This window comes from Chionomys nivalis, chromosome 17, assembly GCF_950005125.1.
Source record: "Chionomys nivalis chromosome 17, mChiNiv1.1, whole genome shotgun sequence".
Taxonomy (NCBI): Eukaryota; Metazoa; Chordata; class Mammalia; order Rodentia; family Cricetidae; genus Chionomys; species Chionomys nivalis.
Genome location: NC_080102.1, coordinates 45,615,502 through 45,634,040, shown reverse-complemented (window position 1 = coordinate 45,634,040; position 18,539 = coordinate 45,615,502). Strand labels below are relative to the sequence as shown.

Sequence of the window (18,539 nt, the reverse complement as noted above, 5' to 3'; positions counted from 1 at the left end):
GTCTTCCTGGGCTACATACATGAGATCCTGCCTTGAAAAGAAAAAAAATGAAAGCAAAGGAAAGAAAAACAACAGAATGGCAACTGCTGCGGACGGTTCAGCAACATCTGCTGAACTATTATTTCCTTGCTCCTACCTCCAACTAGACTTCCTATACCAGGAGTGTTGGCCACAGTGCAGTGGGTGGACCATAGGACTCATATTCCAGGTCAAGAGCTCTGGAAACAGGTTGGTGAACAGAAGATAAATGCACAGACATCAGGTAAGAGGGGATATGGAGAGGTGATAGCTGAGTTCTAATCATCGTTACCTTCATCAAAAATGGGAATGCTGCCCCTGCTCCCCAGTGTCCTATTTGTGACTACGATGACATTTCAAACACTGTTCAAATGCACTTTATATATATCAACCCATAAAAGCATGCCTGCTTTATTATCCTAAAAATAAAAAGCCAGCGTCAATCAGCAGTAGAAAATCGCAAATAAAAAGTTTAATTTCAGAATCCAACTTCATCATTTATAAATACACTAAATCATAGTTCACACAAATTTAGACTGAGCCTACATACAGTATTTCAACAAAAGAACAGCTTTTTCTAAAAGGTCAGAGGCAAATGAGTGATTTGTCTCACCCATAATATTTAATTGATTTGAATGAGAAAATGAATTCTTTTCTTTAGACATTAAAGCAAAAACTTTGGAGTCTGACATTTGATATTTCCTTTTGATATCCTTGGGATTTTATAATAATACCCCGGTGATAGTTGAATCTTCCCTATCATAGGAAAAAAATCTAAATGCCTAAGGCTTTTCTGATGACTGCAATAAACAAGCGCTTTCCCTGTTAACAAGCTATCTCCTCAAAGTAGAATCTGAGCTATAGTCTGAGCAAACGGAGGGGTGGGGTTGTCAGTGCATACTTCTTATGAGATAGCTTTATTGTGTAGAGACGCAAAATAAATCAGAGGCATGGAGATTTGATCAACAGGCCATCTGCTGTAAACGTGTCCTATCATGCACTGGTGAGACCCTAAGCATGACTTTAAAACGTGGATCCAATTTCAAGGAGTTCATGATAAGTAGGGTATCTCTGAGTTAACTGATCATGTAAAACCTGAATGCAAACGCCTGACATGGAAAAGTTCTCGTGACCAAACAACCACGTAACTGATACTCCATGATACGCCTAAGTTCAGTTTTGTTTTCAAATGCCTGGTTTCTGTTACAGTAAACAGCTTCCAGAATATTCTCTTCTCGACATACTTTGGAGCCGGTGGTTAAGAACTATTCAGTCAGGATGGCTTAACCTCCACCTCCTATTTACAGGTTTCATCTGACAGCCACAAAAGCTGTTTTGTTGCAGTTAAAATAATATTTAATTAAAATACAGCACCTGATTTGTGGTTTTTATACAACTGAATAAAAACCCTACACAATAAAATTGTTTATATCTTCCCTTCATTCTAGCAAAACAAATTACTATCCCCTAAAAAAAGCCAACAAAAAAAAAAAACCTTTATAGTTATGAATTAAACCTGATCACCCTATTTCATAATTGCCAAGACTGTTTCTAGTGGGCTTCTGAAAACGCACCTCGACACCTGGCCTGAAGGAGGAGTAAGGCACATGTGGATATTATGGTGAGAACTGGCAGGCGGCCCCAGATACCTGGTCTGGTGTCCTACATGGCCCTGCCAGGCGAGTCAGCCCTGGCACCATAGCTAGCACTCTGAAGCGCATTTCCAGCCTGGTGGCTCCATCATGAGTTCAATACTGAAAGCATATCAAGGGGAGATTCACTTTTAAAAAGATGAGCTTTTCAAAATGCTCCATCGTGAGCCTGGGCTGTCCAAAGCTGCCAGCCTCCATGGGTGTGCTGAAGAGCTTTTCTGAGGGGACTGCACTTGGGGGGCAGCCCAGAAATCGGACTGCTAAGGTAGACAGTCCAGGCCAGGATGACCGCTTCAGGTTCCAGTAGGTAAGTGGGTCACAGCTGTGTTCCAGCACCTCTTCCTCCAAATACGCAAGCACCATGTCTTCGGGTAGCTTCTCTCTCTTATCTCTCTTTATTGGTGCAACAAGTGACCACAGGCTCTCCCCTGTGCCAGTGTCTTTAAGTGGGGACCCTGAGTCACAGCCACTGGAGGTGGCTGTGTCCTCTGAGGTAGAATTCAATATTTCTAGCTCCCTGATTAAGTCTTGCCTGTACTGTTCTGCCTCTTCCTCTGTGAACAGAGAAGCTTTGTAGCGAGGGTCCAGCAGCGTGGCAAAGATGTACCTGGGGTCATGGAGGGTGGCAGACAGGCGGCTTGCCATGGCTTCCTTGAGGGACTTGAGCATGGTGTCAATGCCCATTGTCTCCCCAAAGAGCATCTCGACTTTCCTGCTGAGGATGTGGATCATGGGGATGACCTGGCTCAGGGTAGACATGTGGGCACTCATCTCTCGGCTTGCAGCATCAAACGGTCTCAGCACATGGCACACAGACTGCATAACCTCCCACTGGTCACAGCTGATCAATTCTCTGAAGTTACACTCAATGGACACCTCATTAACTGCCCTCTTCTGCTCAATTAGCCGTTCAAGCATGTGGAATGACGTGCTCCACTTGGATGGTACATCCTGGATCAGCTGATGCTGCGGTAGCTCATACTCCTTCTGGAGCTCTGCTAGCTTCTCTCTTGCCCTGGGCGACCGATGGACTCGCTCACACAGCTTTCGGGCAATGCTCAGTAAGTTCTGCACCATCCTCTGGCTCTTGATAGCTTCACTCACAATCAGATTCACTGTGTGGCTGAAGCACTGCACACTTGAATGTTCGCCCTCATTCAGCATCTTCCCTATGCTTGGATTGTCAGTGACAGTGATGCCAATCTGAAGGCCGATGGAGGTCACCCAGGCTTCCCACCAACACTCCAGCTGCTTCTGAATGCTATTTCCACTGTAATCACAGTCAATCTGTGACACATCTAAGAGTGCTGAGCAGTGGTGGTCCTCACAATGTGGTCGGACAGCAGATGCGAAGGTGACCCAGTGAGCTGTAAGGGTCAGGTACTCACGAGTCTGGCTACTCATCCATATTCCAGAGGTGAAGTGGACTACACCACTCTCAGCTTCCTTCAGATGTGACATAATTATCTGCTTCACATTGTCATACATACCTGGGATAGCTGTTCTAGAGAAGTAGGAAGGGGAGGGTAAGGAGTATTGAGGTTTCAAGTATTCGAGCAGCCTGTTAAAGCCAATGTTGTCTACAAGGGAGTATGGCTGAAGGTCAAGTGCAATCATTTCAGCTATGAGACTTGTGATTTTTTTGGCAACTGGGTGAGAGTCATAGAGCTTTTCAGTTGAGTCACGGAAAGAGGAAGTCCCTGAAAGCTCCAAGCCCAGAGGCCTCCGGATGCCTGAAGAACGGGGCAGAGTGGCCTCTGAGACATCATTCTTGAGTACATGGCCATGGAATCGCTGCAGATGTCTCAAGAGGCAGCTGGTGCCCAGGTTGGTAGGCTTCTTGCCCCTGCTGATGGTCCGGCCACAGTGCAGGCACACCACCTTGGTTGAATCTGCAGAGCAAATAGAAAAGTGGTTCCAGAGCTTTGAGGTCTTCTTGCTGTTGGTAGGAAACACACCTTGATGGTTTTTTCTCACCACTGCTGGCAAGTCAGTTAATTTGGAGGAGCTTTCTGCAGAGGCCAAAGTGGCATATGGAGAGTTTGCCAAACTTGCACCCAGAAACTCCTTCTGGGTCCCAACAACCTCAGGGTGGCGTCTGTACAGATGTCTCATCAAACAACTGGTTCCTACGTCCCCCTTCTTCCCTCGACTAATAACACAGCTACAGTACCGACACACGGCTTTGAGACTGTCCATGGGGGCCAGGGAAAAGTGATGCCAGACTTCTGACTTCAGTCTTCTCATGACCTTCTTATTTTGCTGGAAGACAGTACCTGATTCAAACCTTGGACTTAGTGCATCTGTTGGCTGCTTCTCTGGAGAAGATACTACAGAGGCCTCCCCCAAGTCATCAGAGGATGACAACATGGACACATCTTCCCGGGGCACACCCCCAGGATTGGGGTGTGATGACAGGTCTTCAGGCAGCCTGTCTGGGGAAGAGGAGGCAGAAGGGCACTCTTTAACTTGTTTTCCTGGAGACAACGATGCAGAGTTTAGATCCCCCTCTGGGGGCAGTAGGGCAGGCAGCAGGGTAGGAGGCATAGGGTACAATGGTGGGATGCCTGTGCTGCCCCCATTCTCCTGGAGTACAATGGATCGATGTGCTCGCCACATGTGCCTGATGAGGCAGCTTGTGCCCAGGTCCTTCCCGTTCTTCCCCCTGCTGAACTCATTCATACAGTGGACACAGACGGCCTTGGAGCTATCAAGGGGTGACAGGTAGAAGTGCTTCCAGACGGCTGACCTCCTCCTGGACCCAGATGTGCTTTTGGGAAGGGGAAGGTTTCTCTCTGCCATGCTTTCTGAAGTGTCATCGTAATGGAGCATGGAGAGGTTGGGGGATGAGCCCACTAAGGCCTCTTCTCTGCTATACTTTTCAGTGATAGACACATCAGAGGACACCTCTTCAGAAGGGACCACAGTCACAGACTCTTCCATTATTTGGTCAGGGGATGGAATTTTGGGAGCCATTTTCTGGACAAGTTTGACAGGTGAGAGCACAGTGCTGAGATCTCCCACATCTGTAGGCTGTGGTGGAAGCAGAAGAGAGGGAGAGGGAAAGGAGGACCCTGCTGATAGACTTCCGTTTTCTTGAATGAGCTTGGTGGGATGTGCCCGCCTCACATGTCTCATGAGGCAACTTGTACTCAAGTCTTTTTCATTTTTGCCCCTACTGAACTCTTTCATGCAGTATGTGCATATTGCTTTAGTGCTATCTCGAGGAGAGATAAAGAAATGCTTCCAAGCTGGAGACTTCTTCCTGGAGTTTATGTGTCGGCTAGAAAGAAGACTCTGGGTCACGGCTTCCATGGCAACATTGTACAGTGTGCTACTATACTGGGAGAAGAGGGAGCCATAGTCATCCTCACTCTCAGCAGGTAAGTATTTCCCAGGAGGCTGACAGGCACAGCTTGTTGCCCTGATTTCTGCCTGCTCGTCGCCACTGTCCGTCTGTCTCATATCCTCTGGCTCACTTTTAAAGTCCACTCTTTCCAAACTGTGACAAGGAGTTTGAGTATCATCTTCTATTTTGAAATTTACTTTGTCAGAAACAAAATCACTGTCCCCCTTGGGACAAGTTTCCTGCTTATCCTCCATGACCAACCATAATTATCCTGGCTGCTTCATTATTCTGACATCTTAGGTGAATAGAAACTGGTTATGATACCCACTTGTGACTCCCAAAGTACTTTATTCACTTTTTCATAATCCCATCTTCTAGGATGTTGCTATGGCTGACCATCCATGTCACCGGAAAGCAGAGCATGTGGCTCCCACAAGCACACTGTCACAGGGCGAGGAGTGCAGTTCTCCAGGAGCGCTGCAAACAAGTACTTCTTGGTGAGTACACCAACACATGCAGCACAGGCTTGTTTCTCTTCTCCAAGACAGGAGCCCCACCATCTTGAGGGCACACACACAGTCCTTTTGCATATCCTGTAATAGAAGACATCAAATTAAGCACAGAACTGAACTGTGTGTGTGTTTGTGTGTGTGCATGTGTGTGTGTGTGTGTATAAAATCTATATTGTCACAGGAATCAGCCTAACTGATGGAGAAAATTTCCATGATTGAAAGCTAGAGTCAAAAATCTTGCTAGTGGGCTGGAGAGATGGCTCAGAGGTTAAGAGCATTGCCTGCTCTTCCAAAGGTCCTGAGTTCAATTCCCAGCAACCACATTGTGGCTCACAACCATCTGTAATGAGGTCTGGTGCCCTCTTCTGGCCTGCAGGCATACACACAGACAGACAGAATATTGTATACACAATAAATAAATAATTTTAAAAAACCTTGCTAGTGACATTTTTCAATCCATTCATACAATAGAAATCCCCCAACATTGCAAAATTAGCAAAAACACATAAATTCAAATCCAAATGTCCTACCAGTAAAGGAGTAGGATATGAGTGAGACCAATAATGACACTAAAAGGAATTTCACAAGGAATGACAGCCTTATTTATTTATTTAGAGGCATCGTGTAGACCTGGCTGGTCTGAAACTCAATATATACACTAGGCAGGTCTCAAACTCCTAGAGATTCACCTGCCTCTGCTTCCTGAGTGCTGGGATTAAAAGTGCAAACCACCAGGATCAGCATAAATTTATTAATGCTGGGTGTGGTGGTAGATGCCTTTATTCCCAGCATTAAGGAGGCAGGAACAGGAGGCATTCTGTGAACGTGAGGCCTGCCTGCTCTACACACACACACCCTCAACACTAAATAAATAAATGTAAAAAATGTTGCAAAAGCTAACGTTGGCATGTGGCAGCACTGTAACAGGACCCCATTCCTTGGCACAATTGCCTCCATGATGGAAATACCATTCAGACTGTAAAACTCAAAGACCTAATCCATCCAAGTCCATAGTTCTGGGAAAACTCTAGATGTATTAACTTTGCTTTTTGGCTTCTGTAATTCTGATTCTGGCTAACTGTTTTTGTTAACTGAGGTATGTCAACCTAAGACATGGATTTTGTGCTTAGAAACTCACCCTGAGGGCTGGAGAGATGGCTCAGAGGTTAAGAGCACTGACTGCTCTTCCAGAGGTCCTGAGTTCAATTCCCAGCAACCACATGATGGCTCACAACCATCTGTAATGAGATCTGGCGCCCTCTTCTGGTGTGTGGGAAGCAGAATGTTGTACACATAATAATAAATAAATAAATTAAAAAAAAAAAAAAACTCACCCTGAGGAAGATTTTGGGCTACACAATGATTCTGAAAACCCAATGTAGTCCCTGGCTGGCCAGTAAAGACTTTCTATTGACTTAGACCCATGTTCCAACAACCTTCTCTGGTGGCTACCCCACAACAGCACAAGTGGCAGGGCATCATCATAACAAACTTGCTTCAGGAGGCATGCTGGGCACACCAGCAGTCAGGAGTGAAAGGCTCTTGAGCACAGTGACTAAACAGCTAAGACCAATACTGAGCATCTCAGTGAAGGGTCTAAGCATGATGCCTCTGGATTTGCAGTACTCCAACCTGTCAGGTAATTCCCTGACTTTTCACCTCGTATTCAAATCAGGGCAGATATAAGAGTAAGACTTCAATGACAAGTTTAAATCAAACTCACCAGGACAAAGTAAATAAAAGCAATTAACTACACAAGTAACAATGTTTCTAAAAGAAGCCATTCCCCATAATAGATGCCACAGACAAAGTTGACCTAAATAGCTCAAAGGCTAAGGATATTACTCAGTATAACATCCTCAGCAATACATTAAAAATAAAAACAAAAAATAAAATGTAAAAACAATTAGCATAATAATTAATTACCAGGAAACATGAGGGGCTGGAGAGAGAGCTCAGTCTGTGGGTACTTACCATGCAAACACGAGAACCCACACAGAAAAGCTGTGCATGGTATCCATGGTTGGTAAGGCCAAGAACCCTAAAGGTGAATTTACTACCACTTCTTCCCTAAATCAGTATAATTCCTAACTGCATTCTAAGTATTTATACCCACACATTAAGCATAGCTCTCACCCCTCACCAAATAAGCTTGTTTTGCAGTAGACAGAGGCCATAATAGAAAGACAAAATTGGTCAAAATGCAGAGAATAACTGACCATGGGGTGCCTAACACCAACGGATACATCTATAAAACAACCTCTATACTGAAGACTCAAGAAACATTATTGAAGGGGACAGAACAATTTTAAGAGCCATAGGAACAGGACTTCTGCTGTGAGACAGTGTCTTCTATATATAACAGGGAAGCTGTACAAACAAAATCTCAAATATTGTTGCATAAGTGAGACCTGAATGATTACAACACCAGTTGACATTACAACAAGGATAGAAAAAAAAAAATCTCACAAGACCTCATCCCTTGATAAAGGATTATGGGCAATTACTGACTGATGAGAGAGGAAGAGTAAGTTTGCTCCAGGGACAAATCCCAAATAGACAACCCAATCCCAAATCCAATCTCTAAACCCATATGCATATGACCAACACTAAATGAACTCAGCAGGTTGTGTTTATAAATTTCTGTGTACGTGCATGCATGCTTATGACAATAATAAAAAGCTCGGCATGAAGGTATGAGCCTGTTATTCTTGTACCAGGGCATAGGAGGACAGAAAAGGGTGGAACCCTGGGGCTTGTTGGCCAGATAGTCTATATTCAACTCAGTAAGCTCCAAGTTCAATGAGATCCTGTCTAAAAAAAAAACAAATAACAAAATACCAAGGTGGATAGCTCCTGGGAAAGGACACCTAGAGCTGACTCCTGGCTTCCACATGTGTGTGCATCTCTCGCATCTCTCGCATCTCTCTCTCTCTCTCTCTCTCTCTCTCTCTCTCTCACACACACACACACACACACACACACACACACACACACACACGCAGGAGTAGGGTAGAGGGGACAATGAGAAGCAAGTCATCATGAATCAAAGTTGACAAAAGAAAAGGCAGTCCAGTTTAGAGAACAGGACTATATAGTGAGCCCTTGTACTGAAAGAGAAACAAAAGTACAGCTGGGCGGTGGTGGCACACGCCTTTAATCCTAGCACTCGGGAGGCAGAGGCAGGCGGATTTCTGTGAGTTCGAAGCCAGCCTGGTCTACAAGAGCTAGTTCCAGGACAGGCTCCAAAGCTACAGAGAAACCCTGTCTCGAAAAAACAAACAAACAAAAAAGAAAGAAACAAAGTAAAGTTCAGAACATAAATGTTCTCAACACATTCACGGCCTGAAACAATTACATACAACTGTCCATAGAACAATATATAGCTATGCCAGGTGGTAGTGCATGCCTTTAATCCCAGCACTCAGGAGGCAGAGGTAGGCAGATCTCTGTGAATTTGAGACCAGCGTGGTCTACAGAGCAAGTTCTAGGACAGCCAGGACAACATTGAGAAACTCTGTCTCAAAAATAATCTAGCCGGGCGATGGTGGCGCATGCCTTTAATCCCAGCACTTGGGAGGCAGAGGCAGGCGGATCTCTGGGAGTTCGAGACCAGCCTGGTATACAAGAGCTAGTTCCAGGACAGGCTCCAAAACCATAGAGAAACCCTGTCTCGAAAAACCAAAAAAAATCTAATAAAACAACAAAAACAAATAAACAATATGTAGCTCATACATAACTACATACATGTATTTTTTTAATATAGAAAACAAAATTGAGCAAAGTAAGAAATTAATTGACAACTAGATTTGGAAGAGAAATACAATTAGAAAAACATACAAACCAAACTAATATATTAATACACAAGCTAGGATGAATGGAATAGAAATTTAACAAATTCACTGCCAAATAGTACCTGGCTCACTTCTCTATTGCTGTGAAGAGACCCCATGACCAAGACAACTTATAAAAGGAGTCAGTTAATTGGGGGCCTGTGGTGGGGAGCACGGCACCAGGCAGTCACGGTACCGGAAAACTACCTGAAATCTTACATCTGTCCCACAAGAAAATAGAGAGCTCACTGGGAATGGCATGGACTTTTGAAACCTCAAAGCCCACCCTCAGTGACATACCCGCTCCAACAAGGTCAACACCTCCTAATCTTTCCCAAATAGTTCTACTAACTGCAGACCAAGCATTCAAATATATGAGCCTATGGGGGGACATTCTCATTTAAAGTACAATACTACCCAAGAGAAATGAAAATGTCTGTTCAGACAAGACTTTAACATCAGTATCCTATCAGCGGACAGAAGTGTGCTCCTGGGTAACAATAAGATCAAAGGTCCTCACAGTTCCAGTCAGAGGAAGAGGCTTCCAAGTAGGACAAAAGTGACATCATTCAAGGTTGCTTATCTCAAGCTAGTATCACTTGTTCACTTCAGGCCCAGTCCTGGGACTCCCATCACCAACACCCACTTACAAAGCTGCACGTAGCATCCTAGTAGTTTTGATTAGAGTGTGCTAGAAGATGATTTTGGCAAAAGCACCAGGATCAGTCAGGCAACTGTGGCAGTTTCCACTTAGGGAGGCCGTGGTTAGATCAGGCTGGATTCTCACAGAAATGACCATATTTAACACAAGTGAGAACAATGATAATTTCCAGACGCAGAAAAGACAGTTTACATAAGTCAGCATCCATTCATGCTGAAACGCCTCAGCAAATGAAAAAGAAAAGAGCTTCCACAACCTGCTAAGAGGAATTTAAAAATAGTTCCAGTATCTTCCATGTTAACATAAACCTCAACATCCTCCTGAAATTAGGAATACCTCCAGGAGGTAGTTTGTACCCATCACTTTCAGTCAAGAGTCCTAAAGGCAGGACTCAGAAAAGCAAGGCAAAAATAAGAAATAGAAGGCAAACAATTATATTACAACAAAAACAAAAACTTAAAAAAAAAAGATTCACTATTGTTCGTTTCCTACCTTTGGTACAAGGAGAGGTTCTCTCTTTGTAAAACTACAGCTGACACCTGAGCAAACTGGGTCAGAACCATAATACAACTGTAGCTTCTGGAAAGAAGTCTGCCTGTAGGTATCTATAGTACACCAGTAGCTGCCAATCCAAATAAGATACCCACAGTCAGATGGTATATGGTGCATGCCTTTAATCCCAGCAGAAGCAGGCGGATCTCTGAGTTCAAGGCCAGCCTGGTCTACAGAGTGAGTTCCAGGACAGTCAGGACTACACAGAGAAACCCTGTCTTGAAAAAAACAAAATGAGATATCCAGATATGGGGCTATGTCTTTTTTCATTTTATTTTGCCATACTAGGTAGCATAGAATAGCCTCAAATTTTTGATCCTCCTGCCTCAGCCTCCTGAATGCTCAGAATACAGCTATGTGCTACTACACATAGTTCTGAGTTGCTTAAGATTTTTTCCAAGTGTATGTGTGTGTTAGCACGTATACACACACACACAGATATCAGATACCTACGGCTGGAGTTATTAGGTGGCTGGTTGGCTGTGAGCTGCCTGCTGTAGGTGCTGGGAACAGAATGTTCTTACACCTCTCCAGCACTATGAGATGTTTTACAAACCAACATTAACATCTCTGAAAAGGAAATCTGCGTGAAGTCAAATTTGAATTTGATCAGGCCCCTAGATCCACCTACCAGTTTATAGAAAGCCAGAAGACAAAGGAAGAATATAGCACAGAAGGATACCTCCAGAAAAATCCAGCCTGAAGAAACACAAGGGCAGCCACCACAGGAGGCAGGCTAGGGTTATAATCCACATGAGAGTTATTTAAAAAGACAGTCCAAACTTGACAAATCAGCCAAGGTACTCAATCAGCCATAAAATTATCTGTCTGTCTGTCTACGTATCTATCTGGAAGTTACTGCCACAGCCATAGAACTCAGGCCAGGAGGTACCTTTACATCAAGGGCAAGCTATGAGTCTAGACCAAGCAGAAAATGACAGGATGCTACTTCCAGACTAAATGGCAGGTATAAATGTGCTCATCATACAGCAACCTACTGTGACACTCCTACTTCATTTAGTTTCAGCATTTGCACTCTGCTTAGGAACATACATATACAGTACAGTGGTCTCTATCTATAATTCTAGTACTTAGAAAACTGAGGCAGGATTGCCATGGGATCAACCTGGGCTACAGAGTTAAGACTTAATAATCTCAAGAAAACTGTTCTCTGACCTCCACATTTGCACTGAGACAATCCATACCCACACAAGCAAACACTTTAAATGAAGAATGTGTAAAACTATACACATGTAATAGTACATGCACACACACAAAGCAACAGGAACCTGTGGCATTTTAGCTAATAGACTGGTGTTCTCAAGGGTAAGACAGAGGAATAGACAGGATCCATATGCCCTTCATTTCTATAAATGTAATGCTGTAACTGTCTTGCTAGGAATAAAGTTATTCCAAAGAAATCTGATTCCTTTTGCTATCATATTATTGAAATAATTCCTCCAGGAATCTCATGCTGGGAGAAGCAAAAAGTTGAAGCCTGGTGCCAACAAAGAAGGGCAATTTGTCTCCAAGAAGATAAAACAAGGTTCTGACTTGCTGAACCACTTTGAAGGAGACTGGAGTCTAGATAAAGATGGGTCAATGATGGGTAGGTTCATATTTTGACCAGGACTGCTTAGTTATGAATACCTCTCGCTTGCCACTTAAACTTTAGCTTCATGTCCAAGGATGGATTTTGGGGATAGGGCCACTGAACCTCTTTCCCCAATGTGTCCACACTAAATAAATCTTTCTGTGCTTTTCACTACTCTGTTTAGTTGGCCTATTGTAGGCAGGGGGCTAAGCTTAGGTTGTTAGGGCTGACAGGGGCCAGGTTCTAACCCCAACAACTCTGGGAACAATGTGAGCGAGGGCAGGAGAAAACACACATTTTGCCAGTCAGTCACGTGGACCCCAAGAGAGACTAGCAGGACCACACAGTTGTGGGGATACTTTATTCTAGAAGTCTGTCAATCAACAATGAGTACTACTTTCATTGTGTGAAGCTGAAAATGGATGAGTCCTCCCAGATCAATGCACCTCGGGTTTTGCCTTCTGTTAGCTTAGGTTCCCTTGAGCTGTCTGGGCCCTTACTGAAGCACCTTAGCAACTGTGGCTTGGTGATTGGTTTTATCTCTTGGAGTTCCTTGGAGCCACTGAGCTTCTGTTGAATTACTTTGGTTATTGTGCCATTTCTATGACAGGCCTCGTCAATTTGGAAGCTAAGGAAATTTGAAGTTCTGCTGAATGACTTGGGTATCTATTACATGAAAGGGAAGGTTGAAATACCTTAGTCTTTTGGAGCTCTGTTGAATCCTTGGGGGTCTGCTGAACCATTTGGGATAGAGAAAAGAGGTGCTGAAGAAGTCTCTAAGTTACATTTTAAGTTTTAAATTACTGTCTAAGAGATCCATGAATCAAAAATGCCTTTGATCTGCAAGCCCCTTGCGCAAGGACAAGTTCCTAAAATGCTGGAGACTATTGTTTATAGGAGATAACAAGTCACGTGCTTCCACTCCCTGACCCATCTGTACCAGATATGCTTGATCACAGTGGGCAGGAGGAACGGGCAGGAAATATGACAGGATGTACTCTTGTCCCTCATTGGATGTAGGCTGGAGATACATCAGATGTATGCTTGCCCCTGACTGAACCAGACCAGAGTCCATCCACCTGGCCACTATTTAATTAAAGCTTACTTCAAATTTGGCTTTAAATTGTGGTAGTGGTCTTAATTCTCGATCGGTGGAGTTAACAACTTATTATGGGAAAAACTTATCTGTCGTGGAAAATTCCTGAAAATAACTGAGCAGCAAACCCCTGCCCACTTCTTTTTCCAGTTTTTGATCTTCTCACACACTGAAATGACTATTCCTGGCATGCCTGATTTAAATGTAGTCATGAGTGCATGAGGGCATTTGGGAATGATTTCTGGACTGTTAATATATAGAAGCTTTACCTCTATTTGTTTTCCTCTTCCTCTGAAAATAATTAACAGTTAACTATATCTTTGCGGACCGAAGAAAAGTTGGTTGTGGAGGACTTTACCAGAAGTCGGCCTACGTAAGATGTTAACAAAAATGCTCATTTTCAGCTTTCTTTCAGGTGGAACGGTTTGGGTATGGTGCATTCAAATGCTAATTCTGGAACCTGAGGCTGACAAAATAATAATAATAATAATAATAATAATAAATTGTCCCAGGATTCAAGAGATATAAATGCTCTCCTAAAACAATTATAGTCAACAAATAAGTGCAGTAATAAAAAATTTAATACTGTTCCTAAAAGCACAAAAATATATTTTTCCTAGTCATACTTAAAATGTACATTTTAATTTTCAGATTAGTCTTTATGCAAATTCCGTGGTTCATATGAAATATATGTATGTGTGTACATGTCAATATAGAGATGGAATGATTTTGGGACAACTGCTAACAGATAATACATATTGTTGTATGTAATGACTGAATATTTTAATAACACTGTTGAAAAATCGTCAAAACTTTCAACATAATTGCTTGTTTTCTGCAGATTTTTTAAATTATTATTTTGTGTGCATGGGTGTTTTATCTGAAAGTGTGTCTGTGTACCATGTGTGGTGTGTGCAGTGGCCCTGGAAGCCAGAAGAGTGCTGAATACCCTAGGACAGTCAGACAGTTGTGAGCTGCTATGTGGGTGCTGGGGATCAAATGGAAGTCCTCCGGGAAAACAGACTTCATTTTTGGCTGATTCTTACAGAACTGACTACTTAGAGACATCTACAAGGTCAAGGTTCAGCTAAATATCTATTTGCATTAAACATTTTCTTTATTTTTAAACAAGGTCTTAGTATGTAGCCCCGACAGGTCTGGAATTCCCTATGTAGGCTTTAAACGCCTGCCTTTACACCCTGAGTATCTTACAAGCAGTGACTCCCTCCAAGCCTGGCAAGAATTTTTTTTATTTATTTATTTTTTTTGGTTTAACTGGATCATGTGGGGGTATGTGCATATGACTGCAGTAGCCCATGGAAGCCAGAAGATGGCATCAGATCCCCTGAAGTTGGACTGTGAGAAGCCTGCCTTGGTGCTGGGAGCTGAACACCAGTTCTACAAAAGCAGTACATTCTCCTAACAGCAGAATTACATCTCCAGCTTTATGTTAAAATAATTTATGGGTTTATTTAGGTTTTTTATTTTTGTTTTTTTTTGAAATGGAGTTTCTCTGTGTAGCCCTAGCTGTCCTGGAACTTACTCTGTAGACCAGGCCAGAGATCCACCTAGCCCTACCTCCCAGGTGCTGGGATTAAAGGTGTTTGCCACCACCACCAGCTGTATAAAACATTTCTAAACAGTGCTGCTAGCTATTGTGGGGTTTTTTTGTTTGTTTGTTTTTGGTTTTTCGAGACAGGGTTTCTCTGTAGCTTTGGAGCCTGTCCTGGAACTAGCTAGCTCTTGTAGACCAGGCTGGACTTGAACTCACAGAGATCCACCTGCCTCTGCCTCCCGAGTGCTGGGATTAAAGGCATGCGCCACCACTGCCCAGCTTGTGTTTGTGTATTGTACAAGTCTCTTAAAATGCAAAGCTTAGCAGAATATCTTACCAAGCTGATGTCTTTCAAACTAGACAGTTAGTACCAAACTCAGTGGTGTTAACCTTCCCCAGGTCTGTTAATGTGTTCCTAATTGTATTATGACTATTTTCTGAACAAAGCTAACTAGACATGTCCCAACACCATGCACTCCAAACACTACCTAGTAACTTTAAAGACATTAGGCATTTGCCACCTAATGAGCACATCAGTAAACCAATACTTAATTTTCAAAAGTTTTCTTTTAAATGTTTGCTCTTGTTGGTGTTTTTGTAAATCTTTATAAATGCTGTCTGTTAACATTCTACAAAGATTTAACTTCTAACAAAAAACCTTGAGCAATGCTTTCCTTTAATTTAAATATACATTTATTTGCATGTGTACTCCATATGTTCACAAAGCCAGGTCAGAAGACAATTTACAGGAATTTGTCCTCTCCTACCAAAGGGTTTCTAGAAATGAACTTCAGCTCTTAGGCTTGGTGGCAAGCACCCTTACCTTATAAGCCATCTCACTGGCCCCTTAAGAAAAATTTTTTTTTATTGCTGGGTAGTGGTGGTGCACACCTTTAATCCCAGCACTTGGGAGGCAGAGGCAGATGGATCTGACTTTGAGGCCAGCCTGGTCTATAGAGTGAGTTTCAGGACACCAGGGATACACAGAGAAATCCTATCTCAAAAATGAAAGCAAAAACAGAAAAAAAAATGTATTGCATGTACTATGTGTGTATGTGTACCTGACCATGTATGGAAGTTGGAGGAGGCAGTTCTCTCCACCTAACATGTGGGGTCCAGGAACTGAACTCAAGTTGCCAGGCTTGGCAACAAGTGCCTTTAGCTACTGAGCCATCTCACTAGTTCATGAGTGACATTTTTGAGACGACAGAACACTGCCTACAGAACACAAAGAATTAGAGTAGAAGAATGAACTCCGAGACAACCCAAGAGCCACTCCTTCTAAACCTCTTAGTTGTTTAAAATCCGACATGAATTTTATTGGTACTAACGTATACTAATGTGGTATATTATTTGTGTTTTAATAAAGCTTGTCTGAAGATGAGAGGGCAAAACAGCCACACCAGTTGGTCATACAGGCCAGTGAGAGGTGGTACACACCTTTAATTCCAGGACTCAAGAGACAGAGGCAGATGAATCTCTGTGAGTTCAAGGCCACCCTGAGCTACACAATATTGAATCTGTGTAAAAGAGAAACAGAGCTCACACAGAGGACCCCAGCACTTGGGTCACATGCCTTGCATCCCAGCACGAGAGAGGTGGAGACAGGAGCGATATGGCTGGGTGGAGAGAGGACTATAAAGGGGAAGAAACAGGAACTCAGTGGTGTGTGGAGTCTGAGAGTTCGTGGAGACAGGATCTTGCCCTTTCGGTCTGAAGATTTGATAGCAGTAAAAGGTCTCTCTAGAGGTTGGCTGCTTTGCTTTTCCAATCTTCGGACTGAACCCTAATATCTATCTCTGGGTTTTTATTATTCATGCTACACTAATTCCTTGACATTGATCACTTACTCCTTGCCTGACAATATGGAATCAGATCAGACCAAGCAGGAGAGCTCTCACCCTTCAATGAGGGGCAGCTGAGTTAAAACCACCAGACGTTTAAGCAATGGTGTTTTCAAGAGAAAAGTTGGCAAAGTTGTCAGAATAAAACTAGCACCTGCTGAGCATGACAGTGCTCGCCTACTATCTCAGCACTTTGGAGGCTGTGTAGCAGATGTCAAGTTTGAAATCAGCCTAGGCCCCATACAGAGATTATTTCAAAGCCAACAACAAAAGGAACCACTTCCAAAAGTAACCAACGCCAAGTTATGGAAAACGGCATGGTGGGGGCATGCCTTTAAACCCAGCACTTGGGAGGTAGAGGCAGGTGGAGTTCCAGGCTAGCCAGGGCTACACAGTGAGGTCCTGCCCCTTCCCCACCAAAAAAAAGACAGAAGTTGTTTTGGAAAATGGTTCAAACACAGGGTTACCTGACACCCTAACTGTGGATCCTACTTATACTTTGTTTATATCTGTTTCAGACAGGCATATTTCACCATGAGATTGAGGTATGAAAACAAAGAGTAAGGAAATGTAGCTGACAGGAATGAAGACAGTTGTGGCCCTTCTTTTGGCTATCAAACTATTCAAACAATGTTTGGTACCCAAGAGCACTGAGACAGGCTCTTCTAAATATGTATGGGATGGATACTGCTTTATACTTTTAAAAATTTGTATTTTTAACACACACACATATATATGTTAATATATACTTAACATATTTTAACGTGTCTGTATGTGTATGTATGTGTAGGATTAAGATGGGCATGGGGATTCGAGGCCAGCCTGGTCTACAAGAGCTAGTTCCGGGACGGGCACCAAAGCTACAGAGAAACCCTGTCTCGAAAAACCAAAAAAAAAAAAAATGGGCATGGGGTGGTGGTGGCGCACGCCTTTAATCCCAGCACGTGAGAGGCAGAGGCAGGCAGATCTCTGGGAATTTGAGGCCACCCTGGTCTACAGTGAGTTTCAGGGCAGTCAGAGCTATACAAGAGAGACCCTGTCTCAAGGAAAGTGAGAGAGAGTGAGAGGGAGAGAGATTACATCATTTCCTGCCTTCCCTTTGCTTCAAATCCCTCCCATGTACACAAATCCGCTGCACACTCTCATTCAAATTCATGTCCTTTTCCTTTTCTTTCTTAAAAGTTGTCAGTGATTGACTATTTTATGTGTATCCGTGTTTTGCCTTCATATATGTCTGTGCACCACATGTATGCCTGGTACCCATGAAGGCAAGAAGAAGGCATTAGATACACTGGGACTAATTACAGATGGCTATGTGGGTCCTAGGAATCAAACCCAGAAACTCTGCAACAGCAGCCAGTGATCTTAACCTTTGAGCCATCTCTCCAGCTCCATGGCCTGTTTCTTTAATTGGTGTGTGTGTGTGTGTGTGTGTATTCTTAAATACATCAATACAACCTGCTCAGTATATATAATGTTACCTGTATATGTTTTAAGAGCTGACCAGTTGGTATTAGATAACCAATTGGTGCACTCTTCCCTAGGGAAGATTATTTATCCATTTCTCAGCAGTCCTTAATTTTCTGTAGTTCTTTGTCTGCAATTGAGAGCCTTTCCCCTCCCGCATTAGCATCAGCCTGTCTACTGGTGGTATCCTTGTTCAGATCATGACTGCTGTATCTTGAATAGTCTGTTCCTCTGACACTCATGTTGGAGTCTAGTCCTCATTATGTTTAGGTGGTACCTGAGAGGTGATGAGGGTCCTGCACTCATGAATGGCTTAATATATTCATGTATCTAATGGATTAATGGGTTATCTACAGCTGTCTGCTATAAGAGACAAGTTTGGCTACGTCTCTATGGTGTCATGCTC

The 18,539-nt window shown here is 43.1% G+C and overlaps 1 protein-coding gene across 2 annotated transcripts in view; it reads right to left on the bottom strand.

The window, feature by feature from the left end:
- Positions 1 to 480: 480 nt before the first annotated feature.
- The window catches only part of Zbed4 (zinc finger BED-type containing 4), a 31,966-nt gene continuing 13,907 nt past the window's right edge, over positions 481 to 18,539 (bottom strand). For both annotated transcript variants that reach the window (XM_057792698.1, XM_057792699.1), the window contains one exon: positions 481 to 5,612. In XM_057792698.1, the coding sequence (XP_057648681.1) occupies positions 1,767 to 5,273 (3,507 nt within the window). In that variant the 5' untranslated portion in view covers positions 5,274 to 5,612 and the 3' untranslated portion in view covers positions 481 to 1,766. The remainder of the gene's footprint in view (positions 5,613 to 18,539) is intronic.